This window comes from Salminus brasiliensis, chromosome 2, assembly GCF_030463535.1.
Source record: "Salminus brasiliensis chromosome 2, fSalBra1.hap2, whole genome shotgun sequence".
NCBI classification, from domain to species: Eukaryota; Metazoa; Chordata; class Actinopteri; order Characiformes; family Bryconidae; genus Salminus; species Salminus brasiliensis.
In genome coordinates, this window is record NC_132879.1 from 35532515 (window position 1) to 35546003 (window position 13489).

Sequence of the window (13489 nt, forward strand, 5' to 3'; positions counted from 1 at the left end):
GCGCTACACCAATAAGAGTCCTTGGGCAAGACTCCTAACACTACATTGGCCTACATCTGTAATAGGAGTAACCTTGTAAGTCGCTCTGGATAAGAGCGTCAGCTAAATGTCATAAATGTAATCAAAGCCATTTAAAGAACAAATCATACTAATGCAATAATAGTTAATAAATAAATACATTAGTTACGAAAAAACATTTATTCTTTATACATTTCCTAGATACAAAATGTTTGTAGTTGGGCCCATGATGGTCATGGCTCCGAGGAGCCATGGTGGGCGTCCCTTATTTTCATTTCTGAAAGGTGGCAACCCTACCCACAGCTTAAGACTGATTTCTATGAAGACCACCCAAGTCCATTTCATCCATCCAGACTTCTATGCGTCCTTTTCGCTGGCATGGATGTTGAGCAATATATCTAGTAGAGGGCAGTTCAGAAACAAAAGTTTTTGACAACAACAAGCATGGCGATGGAAGAGAAGGTCATGGTAATGTATAATAATGATGAATGTAAATGTAAAAAGTTCTGCTGTAAGTTTCTTCTTCGCCGTGTTCACATGGCGGCGGTCGGGTTTTGCTCGTACTATTGGCTACACCGCTCCCACGATTTCCAGTTTCATTCTATGTGGATCCGTAAGCTTTCTAAGAAATGCATGAGAGTACGGACCTTTAGCTACATAACACGCCTTTAACACATAATGTAGCTACAAAGGCTTGCTACTTTTAATTCATTACCTATCCAGCAACATATTTCTCTCTTTATCAGTGCAAGCTGTTTTGAATCCAACTTGGTAGCTTTCAGCTGTGTGTGCAGCCATATTTCACGTGTGGGCCGGTCAGGAGGTAGGTAGGTGGGTAGGTAGACAGGAAGATAGGCTATCCAATAATGTAATTCAGGTTGGAATCAAATTATTGGACAGGGTTTTTACATTTAACATGTTTTTTTTTTTAATACCAGAGCATAATTAATCATAATTAATAAAAAAAAATCAAATATAAAAATAATAATTATATTTTCATAATAAATCAAAATTAATAAAAATGAAAAAAAAAGAATAAATCACCTTCTCCAGCTTTAAAAAGTCCTAAATACATTTTTGTATGGTTAGTGAGTTTTTTCAATGCCTTCCCTTATCATTAAAAAAGGTACTGAATATCAAATACTTCCCACAGTACGGTACTGAACTTGGTAACCCCAGTATCTGGACAAAGTAACTTGTGGATATGTCTAGTGTGAGAATGCAAACATTTCGAGCCCCACCATAAATACAAATAGAAATCTCTCTCTTTCACATACACAGAAACACAGGTTCTTACACGTGTGGAATGCCAGTAAACCTTTGCCGAAAAATGAGAAGCACACACACACTAACACACCCACCCTTTGATGTTTGGACAGCAGCTTTGTGCTTTTCTCTTCAATAAAACATCTGAACTCCTTCAGACTCGACAGCTCGGCTCCCACCAAACCCATCCCCCTTTTTCTCATGCAAAAATAACACCCCTAAAAGCCCTCTGTCCCAAAAGCCCTTCCATCAAAGTGCACCCCCTAATTCCTTCTTTTTCCACTGCTCTATCAATCAGACAGTCCTAACAAGTCCAGGGTTCTTCTGCTGAATGAGGTGAATGAGGTCTGAGCTGAGGCGCACTAGAGCCATCTAGTGGAGAGCTGTGGTTAAATGACGGTCTGGCGCTCTGAGAGCAGTGGGAGTTTTAGTCCTCAAGACTCATCACTCAGTCCGCTCACTTTCCTCGTCTGGGGAAATCCTGCGCCGCACTCAGACCCACCGCCAGCATTTGGGGAAGGCGCAAATTTGTTTCATTTTGCTGCAGCCAAGTCCGCTGAGCCGCAATCTTATACCACCCAGGAGTGCCCAGGTGCGGTCTGCTTTCTGTGCCTACGCTCCTTTCAGTACTAAACACTTATTTAAAGCTCAAAAGGCACAATATCTTCCATCAACCTCACAATACACTATATAGACAAAAGTATTAGGACACCTGCTCATTCACTGTTTCCTTTGAAATCAAGGGTATTTAAATAAATCTGTGTATCCTTTGTTGGAATAACCGTCTCTACTGTCCAGAAAAGAAGGCTTTCTACTAGATTCTGAAACATTGCTGTGAGGATTTGGTTGCATTCAGCGACAAGACCATTAGTGAGGTCACCTCATCCCCAACCCCCCATCTCATCCTAAAAGTATTGGACAGAGCACCCACCATCATCCCTGATAACACTGCTTCAGCTCAATGCTTTGGGGGGGGGGGGGTGCTTTACACCCCTTTAGCCCACACCTGGCATTAGGCATGGTGCCAATAGGTTCATCTTTTTGGCACTTATTGGCACTACTGTACTACAAGGTGTGTGGGTGTGTGTGCATTTGCACAACTTAAAGTAGCTAAACGTCCAGAAACATTTGGACATATAGTGTATATCAAAAAGTTCCATAATATGGGACCTTCATCCACCTACCTGTGTGACATGACTCAAATAAAAGTCCTTGTGCAGACGACGTCAGCCACATGTCATCAGTGTAAATGGGTATACACTTCTGTTACTATCACTTTTAAGGGGTTCCTTCAAATGTCCCCATAGGACAAGTCACGCCTGGCGTATTAATGAAGCTGTGAGCTCAAAGCGAGCTCTGTATTCAGCAGCAGCATTAACACGCTGACTGCATCTCATTCACGTTCTGCATTATCCTCTTCCTTCCCTACTTCCATTCCTTCAAAGGAGCTCAGCAGTGCTACTTCAGCGAAGGTCAAAGGAGTGGCGTTGTGGTATTTTAATAATCCCCACACAAACACAAATCCATTTAACCGAACCCTCGCCACAGAGTGGAATTAATTAACCAATCAGATCAGAACAGAACACAACAGAAGCCCAGCTCTCAGGTCAAACTGGATTATTTAACCCTTAGAAGTCGCACTTAATGCTGGTGATATCTAAAGCAAGTAGTCCTTTCATATGAATTATAGCTCAATAATAGCTCATAGCTCACTGAATGAAGAAGTGAGTTCCTTAAATGACCAAGGCCTCACCAGTGGGCTGAGAGTTTTATTACACACTTCTATCTTCTATTACCGAAGAATAGCCTTCACCCACTGCACAGAAGCCCCAGTAGTAACTGAGTAATACGCCTTAGTGTGTAATAAGCTGTGTAATTAGAGTGTAACAGGGCTAGGATTGCTCTCCATACTGTCTTGTGTAGCAGAAGTTAGAAGGCTATATTTTGCGGACTGCCAGATTCAGCAAGAGCTTTGTCCCACAAGCCATCAGGTTACTAAACCCCTACAAACACAGCATACAACATGATGGCCTTCAGGACACATACACACATACTCAGCTCACATTCTATGTACAGACCATCAGTCTACACAACAACACACTGGCCTAACAGAACTGTAAACACACACACACACACACACACACACACACACACACACTGGATTGATGCACCTATTATTTATTGTATTCATAATGCAGTATATGTATATATGCCTATCTATTAATTCTATTCTATGTGTATTTTTATGTCTGTCAGTGCTGTCTGATATGTCTACTAGTCTAGCGTAGTCATTTTGTGTTATATTTGCACTCTCGTTTGGCTATGCGCTCCTGCTGGCTTCTGACTTATGTTGAGTAGTTAATTATGTGAGTAAATTCCCAATAAAATCAGCCACTCATCTTCTTATCTGCTTCTCGCTGGTCAGAGACGCGGTGGGTCCGGAGACAGTCCAGTGCAGGGTACCAAACGCACCCATTTTCTCACAGCTAGGGGCAATTTAGCATGGCTAATTCACCAACCATGTGTTTTGAGAAGTGAGAGGAGCCGGAGTCTCCAGAGGAAACCCACACGAACACGGAGTTCACAATAAATGATGTAATCATATTCAGGCAGGATGGCAGGATTGCATGACGCAGGCAGTGTGTGCGGTGCGCAGCTCTGGGGTTGTGGTTTTCGATTCTTGCTCTGGTTATATTTTGTAAGGAGCTGTTGTGTGCTCTCCTCATGTCTGTGTGGATTTCCTCAGGGTGCTCCAGTTTTTCCTCCTAAAACACATGGTAGGCTGAGTTGCCTCTTGGTGTGAGTGAATGGGTGGATGTAGTAGCCTGTAATGGACTCTGGGTAGAACCAACAACTCTGGATAGGCTCTGGAAGAAGTGGATTAGATGGACGGATGGATTATATTGAAACAGTGGCAATAAACAACAGTTCTTAATTCTGTACTGTACTCTGTACAATAATACTCTGCCTCTCATCATCACCAACAACACACATCCTGTTCTCCTGTCTCCATCTCCTTCCTCCCTTTCTACTTCTTGCTTCTTCTCACTGTGATACACACATCATCTGTTCCTCTATCTTCCACACACACACACACACACTGTTTTTCTCTTTACTCTCTCAAATAAAACCACACAACACACCACTCCTACTTGTCCAATTTTCAACACTCCCTTGGCAGCCATATCTCCCTCTGTGTGCATGTGTGTGTGTGTGCGTTGGTAATTTGCAGAATTTGCAGTACAGATTGCTGTCGGCTGAGCTCGGGGACAGAGCTTCTCTCTGATGTGAGCCGAGTTCAGACGCTCATTAGAGGAAAATTCACAATGTCCCTGCAGTGACCTGCGTCACCCTTCACACACACACGCACACACACACACACAGAAGATAGAGACACAGACAAAGACAAATAAAGAGAATGTGAAAATAAACAGAAATTGAGAGAGAAAACAATACAAAATTGTGTTAAAGCAGCATTATGGAAAATTGGCATTTCTTGCTCCTGGTCTCCCCCTACAGTCCGGAGGTGTAATTCACATTTTGAGACACGGGCACGCTTTTCACAAGCTGATAGATACAAAGAAGCATGTGGACTGAGGCGGTATTATGCAGAGTTATGAGGTTCTCAACAGTGTTGTCATGCTGACATCACCAAAGTTGCATAGTGCAGTTAGCAGCGAGACGCCATTCTCCATATTACCGGTCAGTGGAGCATCAGAGCAATTATTAAGTTGTTATTGTAAGGTCAAAATTTCACATAATGTTGCTTTAATAGCAGTAATTGGAGGTGAATATCACCTGTTCATTAATAGAGCTGCTGTGTTTGTATTACAAACACTGCTGTTCTTCACACTACAGTAACCACAGCTCTGACAGACTGAGCAAAGAAATATTTACAACCAACCACTGCTGACTGCTCATTACATACACACACACTCACACACGTACTCAAATGGAATATACACACAGCATCTTGAGTGTGTAACAGAGCTTGTGAGTGTGTGTAGCTGTGTCATTAGCAGAGTGCAGCACCCATATTAAACAGTCAGCTCTAATAAAGCTGTGTGAAAAGCTGAGCAAAAGCGTGTATTACTTAACCAGGAAGCCGGAGGGCTAACATAAAACCACACTGTGCTAGTCCTTTCCTCACACACGTACACACTGGTGATGTGGCGATAAGCAGTGTTACCGAAATACTGCAGTATAGACCTCAATAATAAGCATACTGCTGCAATAACACTAATACCAATGTACTATTACACCAGTACTATTATTGTTCTTATTATTTATGATCACTGAGTGATACTGTCTATTTAAAAGTCTGATTACTTCCAAACTACACACCAAGACAGTAAAGACATGTTGGTGGGTTTCCTTAAAGTACAGAGATGATTTGAGCTAGAGAAAAAGGAAACGCTGCAGATTCATACTGGATTAAAATCACTTTACAGTTCTTACTATCAGACTGTAAAAAACAAAACATTTAAAGGTCTGATTACTTCCAAACTACACACCAGGACAGTACAGACATGGAGGTGGATCTCTTCAAAAAGTACTAAGATTATTTGAGCTGGATAAAAAGGACTGCATATTCATACTGGATTAAAATTATTGCATAAATATTGTCCGTCTATCAAAATGAACCATTCAAACGCAATGCAAATTCATACTGGATTAAAATGATTAAATAAATGCTATCCAACTGTATAAAATCACACACGCTGCAGATTTATAATGGATTAAAATGACTTTACAGACAGAACAGTTATTACATACATACATATACATTTAAAAGTTTAATTACTTCTAAAATACACACCAGGACACGCTGCAGATTCATACAGGATTAAAATGATTACATAAATTGTGTCCAACTATAAAAATGACACATGCTGCAGATTCATACTGGATGAAAAACCAGTCCAGTTCTTACTGCCACGGTATAAAAATAAAACACTGCAGATTCATACTGAATTTACATCACAGATCTCGTCCGTTCCAATAAGCCTTATGTTTTTATGTCTGACAAACAATCATTTTATGAGTGAGTGTGTTCAAACCTTTGACTGGTAGTGTACATTATGAAGTACCTATTTTCAGCCCTATTTGGATTTTCTTTTAATTTTCAAATGATGTAAGAATAATAATAAAAAAACTCAAATACTGAATATTAAATAATAAAATGTGTGTACGAATAACGTACACTTTCCTCAATTTCAAATGAGCAAATACACTGCAAAGCATAAACACACAATCATGTTTACACATTGACACGAAACTTGATATCTGACTCCTTGCTGCCCTCTTGTGGCAAAAACTGTATCCCATCCCACTGCATCAGTCTGTGAGCTACTTTAAACAGCGTGTGGGTGGTTTTGAGAGATGAAATCACAACCCACGTCATTATATAATTCTCTCTCTCTCTCACTCTCTCTCTATCTCTCTCTTTCATTCTCTCTCTCATCATCAGCTTGGCCCTGAGAGCAGCAATCAGGCTCTAGGCTGCAGTAATTGCGGTTGGATATGGATATATATGGAAGATATATGAGATCACACTGACACTTGTGTCACAGAACATGTTGCACCACATACCAAACCCCTTCTCCTGGTCATCGTCCTCACACGATCACCTCCCTCTCTTATCAAACGCAGGGTCTGATCGACACTCGTCAAAGGCAGTTAGACAGCCCGCGACGAGCACTGCTGCTCATATCCGCACAGCTATTTAGTAAGACCACCGGTGTAAATTAGCTCCTGTGGAGCTCATATGTACGTGCTTTCCCCAGAGTGAGAGCGCTTAACATCGCTGATTTCATTGTGCATTTCATTTCATTACTCATAATTCCATTTTCTACATAAGAACAGGAGCAGCCTTTGATTGTCTGGGAAGGAGGCTGTCTGACTGTGGACAGTTTTAATCAAACCATTAAGTACCACAGTGTATATCCTCAGGAATCTATATGCAACGTGATTCTATAACCTCTGAGTCGCTCATATAGAAATATAAGGAAAGGATAAGGAAAGCTAGAACTTCTGCAATCATGGAAGGTCTGAGTATCAGCATTGAGCACTGCAGATTTCCAACGGCCAAATCTGATCTGCATGATCTGTAGTTGCTCACAGTGCCACACTGAATGCCACAGTAACAATGCATGCATGAATACTCTGCCTGGAGCAGCATCTGTGAATCTACATGTAGTATAGTGTACCATGTGTACCATAGGCCTGTCACAATAATGACATTATTGAATTATCATACAATACTGTATATGGACATGAGCTCATGAGATCATTTGTGCTGACCTCAATACTGCCCACTGTGTGTGTTACTTGTGTGTGTTTTAGCCAGGCATGAGTTCTGTTCTCGCCTCTGTTCTGGTCTCATCCGCTCTCTGCTCGAGTCTTGCAGTGGCCAATACCCCAATAATGACCTCCATACACACAGGTTGGACACTGTGACTGCCAAAGGCCTTAAAACAGTTTGACCGGTCCAATTTGAAATCCAATCTGAATCCAATTTAAAACTACATACAAATAATCATGCTTACAGATGACATATGAATACCTGGCTTGACTCTGATCAGAAAAGATAGTTTGGAAATCTGTGCGGATTAAATCGGATATGCTCAATAATCAGATCCAAAGCCTCAGAGTGTCTCTGGTCTGACTCACTCAGTTCAGTTCTGGAAGAATTTGTTAATCAACCGACAAGCTGGATCTGCAGTGTTAGGATAGGGAAAGCCAAAATACACAGGACATGCAGTAGCTACACCAGAAACATAGTTGAGGACTTCTGGACCAGATTAGTGAACAATACTCATGATAATAGCAACTAACTTCATAAAACCATAAAGACAGGCTGAAAGGGAAGAGCGTTTCAGGACTCACGTTGATGAGTTCAATTTCCCAGATCTTCTTGACCAGCTCCATGGACGTGTAGCCATTGATGAGAAAGGACTTGGTGTAGTCTCCTAGCTCCAGAGACTCCAGCCACTCGGCCACCGAGGTGGGGTTATTGCCGTCGTAACCTATGGGTCGCACCTGAAACACATGCAGAGTCACATCACCACAGAGCTTTGCGCCACAGCATGAGCACCGGGTCATCATTTTATTTTGGAGACTTGGGCCTAATCGCTATCTCCATTTACATCAGCTGTGGTGCTGTCTCATGGGTTCAGCACTGCTGTTTCCACTTCTAGTCTGTGATCTTGGCTTCAGCAGTTATTCACGTCAACACAGGACTGATCATTTCGTTTGAGGATCACGTGATCACTGAACATCTAAGCAGTGATCTATGCATTTTATGGCATATTAGGTGGTGACATAAGCTATTTACAGGTGTAATCATGATCAACAGAATACACTTGGTACTGTGGTGCCTGTCAGGAATGTAGTTTGCGGTTTCACTGTCAGTGGAATTGTGGTGATACACTCACCATCCACTTTATTACAAACACCTACCCTGTGCTTCCACTCACTGGGCACTTGAGCTCCACCTACGTTGTAGGGTCCGCTATACACGTTACGGACATTTTGTGGAAAATCACCCCATATCCCATTCGCCATTGGTCAGTTTCGTACAACCAGTGCAGCAGGCACATCAGTGTGACCAACCAGTATAGTGTACACCTCAACACCAACATGTATTTAATCTCCACCTGTACATCAGCAAGTATGCAGTCTGCACCTGTACACCAGCAAGTATGCAGTCTCCACCTGTACATCAGCAAGTATGCAGTCTCCACCTGTACACCAGCAAGTATATACTTTCCACCTGTAACACCAACAAGTATATACTCTCCACCTGTAAACCAGCAAGTATATACTTTCCACCTGTAACACCAGCAAGTACATACTCTCCACCTGTAAACCAGCAAGTATATACTTTCCACCTGTACACCAGCAAGTATATACTTTCTACCTGTAACACCAGCAAGTATATACTCTACACCTGTACACCAGCAAGGATATACTCTACACCTGCACACCAGGAAGTATATACCCTCCACCTGTACACCAGCAAGTATATACTCTACACCTGTACACCAGCAAGTATACACTCTACACCTGTACACCAGCAAGTATATACTTTCCACCTGTACACCAGCAAGTAAATACTCTGCACCTGCACACCAGCAAGTATATACCCTCCACCTGTACACCAGCAAGTATATACTCTACACCTGTACACCAGCAAGTATATACTCTACACCTGTACACCAGCAAGTATATACTCTACACCTGTACACCAGCAAGTATATACTTTCCACCTGTACACCAGCAAGTACATACTCTCCACCTGTACACCAGCAGGTTTGCAGTCTCCACCTATACACCAGCAAGTATATACTCTACACCTGTACACCATGGCTAAAGGGTCTACCAGTACACCAGCAAATATGCAGTCTCCACCTGTACACCAGCAAGTATACAGTCTGCACCTGTACACTAGTAAGTATACATCCTCCACCTGTACACCAGCAAATATATACTCTCCACCTGTAAACCAGCAAGTATATACTATCCACCTGTAAACCAGCAAGTATGTACTCTCCACCTGTAAACCAGCAAGTATATACTCTTCACCTGTAAACCAGCAAGTATATACTCTTCACCTGTACATCAGCAAGTATACACTCTTCACCTGTAAACCAGCAAGTATATACTCTCCATCTGTTCACCAGCAAGTATATACTCTCCACCTGTAAACCAGCAAGTATATACTCTCCATCTGTACACCAGCAAGTATATACCCTCCACCTGTACACCAGCAGGTATATACTTTCCACCTGTACACTAGCACGTATATACTCTCCATCTGTACACCAGCAAGTATATACCCTGCACCTGTACACCAGCAGGTAAATACTCTCCACCTAAACACCAGCAAGTATAATCTCCACCTGTACACCAGCAAGTATACACTCTCCATCTGTACACCAGCAAGTATACACTCTCCACCTGAACACCAGCAAGTATAATCTCCACCTGTATACCAGCAAGTATACAGTCTTTAGCTATTCAGCAGAAAGTATACAATCTCCACCCAACAGCAGCAAGCACACTATATGAACAAAAGTATTGGGACTGTTTATTCATTGTTTCTTCCCAAACCAAGGGTACAAAATAAGTTCTGTAGAGTTTATTCTATATTTATTGGAATAACTGTCTCTACTGTCCACGGAAGGCGTTCTACTAGATTCTGGAGCATTGGTGATTGCTGATTTGATTGCATTCAGTGACAACAGCATTAGTGAGGTCAGCATGTTGGATGCTCACCACCTCATCTCATCCTCAACTCCCCAGCTTATCCCAAAAGTATGGAGCACCATTCATCATTCCAGAGAACACAGGTCCACTGCTCCACGGCTCAATGCTGGGGGGCTCTATACCCCTGTTTACCTGTTCCAGAGAGTCCTATTATACTATGCTATTGGCAAGACTTCTCTACAGGGACTAGATAAGCTGCGTATGTGCACAGATGAAAGCATTCATTAAAAGGGGCATCCACAAACATGCAGCCCGGCAGCAAGTATACAGTCTTCACCTGTACAACTACAAGCATACACTCTCCACCTGTACCCTAGCAGGGTGAACCTACAACACAGGGGTTTATAATAATGCACTAGTGAGTGTATATTTTAATATTAGCTCAGTTAGGGAATATGTTTCCCTGAACTGCACATATGTTAAACACAACCCCTGCAGAAGAATCCTCTGCTTCTGTGTGTGATCCACCACATCCCCTGTGTGTTACTGGCCTTACTCGGAGAAGGGAAGAGAAAGAGAGAAAGAAAGAGAGAGAGAGAGAGAGTGAGAATGCTGTCTCTTTTACTTTAGAGGTGCAAGCAGACAGAAAGTGCTGACTCTACAGCTCAAAGTTTCCTTCCTCTCACTGGGAGCCTGCTTATCTCCATATGATTCACACACACACACACACACACACACACACACACACACATACACACACACTGCACCAGCAAAAGTGACAGCTCCATCATCTCTGTTTTATTGCTGAAACTCCTTTTGTTCCTTACACCCTCTGTTTATTAAATTTACATCCATCAAATTCAGTGGGTAAATTCTGAGCAGAGTCGAAATCTGCAGATACTCCAGCTTCCATACACAACCACACTTCCCATAATCGATTCGACAAAGTATGCAGACGGCTAAATAAGATGAAGTAACGTCACCATTTGTATTCTACAGCTCTGGAGAACACAGAGCTTTTGATTTTCCGCTCACATCTGATGGGGTCAAATTCTGAAAAAAAACAAACAAAGCTGGCTTATGTGTGTGTGTGTGGGTGTGGGTGGGTGTGTGTCCATCCTGCTCTCAATTCAGTCACACAATCTTTCCCTCGTTTCTTTCCCAGTCCTCTCTGATTGTGAAGGTTAGGGGGAGTGGAAGGTTATTCAGGACATTGGAGAGATTTATTTGGTATCATGGCGTATGAACGCACACGCATACACACAGTGCTAAGAATGGCTCTGGTGGATTACTGCAGTTGTAGGGGTCTTAGACTGAGCCCTCTTGTCTCTTGTGGGAGTGATTGTGTATATTTGTGCGCATGTGTGTGTGTGTAATGACAGTGGGCGAATACCATGAAATCTCATCCAGTAATGACATTTATGGCACATGCACACATAATCACAACACACACATACATAAAAAATGCAAGGCACTGTATGTAAGCCCTGCTTTCGGTTTTGGATGAAAATTCCTTTTTTAAACACTGTAAAATTATTAAATTAATGAACTAATGCACTGGCGATGACAGCTGTAATTCGGAACGCAAAGTTTTTATACAATTTATTTTTAAATGTTTTTTAAAAATAAAAAAGAGCAGATTATTTGGATTATTACTGAATGAAGTGCTTGAGAATGAGATTTTGGGGCTGCGTCCACAGTTCTTTGTGCATAAAGGCTGGTGTAGAGTTCAGGTCTGTGTTAATCGATAGTTGTCATTCTTAGAATCCATGCTTTTATTGGCCTGTTATTTTGAGAATCCTAATTTGGTCGTCCGGATCCAGCAAACATGCTCAACTTGCCGTCACTCTCATTTCTGCACATCTTGTTTTAGCAAAATATTGCCATCATCTGTCCTATCCTATTGGTTTGGTTTTGCGGATACATACTGTTGTTACATTATGCCTAACTGTTATGCTTATGATGATACTGCTAAATGAGTGAGTCTGTTATTTGCTCTGCTGAGCTACTGAATGTTTATCTGCACTCTATATTTAATATAGTATATAATAATTTAGTGTATTTAATGCAACCTATTATTTAGCTAGCTACTGTTGTTTTTTCAGGCCTGTTGGCTGATCTTTAAAATGCATTCGGCAGAGTAAACAGGTAGCCTACGTACTGGGCAGTTCTTATGCATACTTCATAATATATACCTGCCCGGGCTACTGAGCTAATGCATCTGCACCTGTATGGGTGTCACAATGGTCTGAAAATCTCAGAGAATCAGAGTCATGGATTCTGAATCAACCTCCATCTTGTTCATCACTCGCTCGCTAAGCAGTTGTATATGCATGCTTTTGGACCTTACAGGCAGTCCACATACCGGGCACTCTTTGACATTTATACCTGTCAGCGCTACTGAGCTAATGCATGTTAATGACCAGTGCTCAGCACCTGTATGGGTGTCAAAATGGTCTGAAAATCTCAGAATGTCATGGATTCTAATAAAAATGTCAAAAGCAGTAATAAAAACAGAAAAACGAAATATTTATAAAAACTGATAACATTAATATACCACATATAACAATAAAAAAAGTTAAATATTCAGATATATAGGCAGCTTTAGTGCTCGACACCAACTGTATGTTTGCTCTGAGTTGACTGTACTCCATGATCCTCCACCCAACTAATTTACAAAATATAGCTCAATTAGCTGAGTAGGTGTATGTGCATCTAGACTTGCCTAGGCGACCAAACATGTTTGAAAACATTACACAAATGTTAACCAAATCAATTTCAGCTTCCTACTGGGAAATTTACCATCAAACTCTTCCATATGAAAGCCGCACTTAGGCCTTTAGTATTTTTCTGGTGGACGCAGCACTAATTTTCTCTATAGAGCAGTGCCTGTGACTTTTATACTACTGAAGTCTCAAATGTGCATTCATCTCTGTAATGAGGGGTTTATGACCTGTAGCCCTCCGATAATATTCCTCTTTATGGAGCTGATGAT

At 41.6% G+C, this 13489-nt stretch overlaps 1 protein-coding gene across 8 annotated transcripts in view; it reads right to left on the bottom strand.

Annotated features, from left to right (window-relative positions):
- anks1b (ankyrin repeat and sterile alpha motif domain containing 1B) overlaps positions 1-13489 on the bottom strand; it is a 261246-nt gene that overhangs the window by 43491 nt on the left and 204266 nt on the right. For all 8 annotated transcript variants that reach the window (XM_072672508.1, XM_072672507.1, XM_072672509.1 and 5 more), the window contains one exon: positions 8173-8325. In XM_072672508.1, the coding sequence (XP_072528609.1) occupies positions 8173-8325 (153 nt within the window). The remainder of the gene's footprint in view (positions 1-8172; positions 8326-13489) is intronic.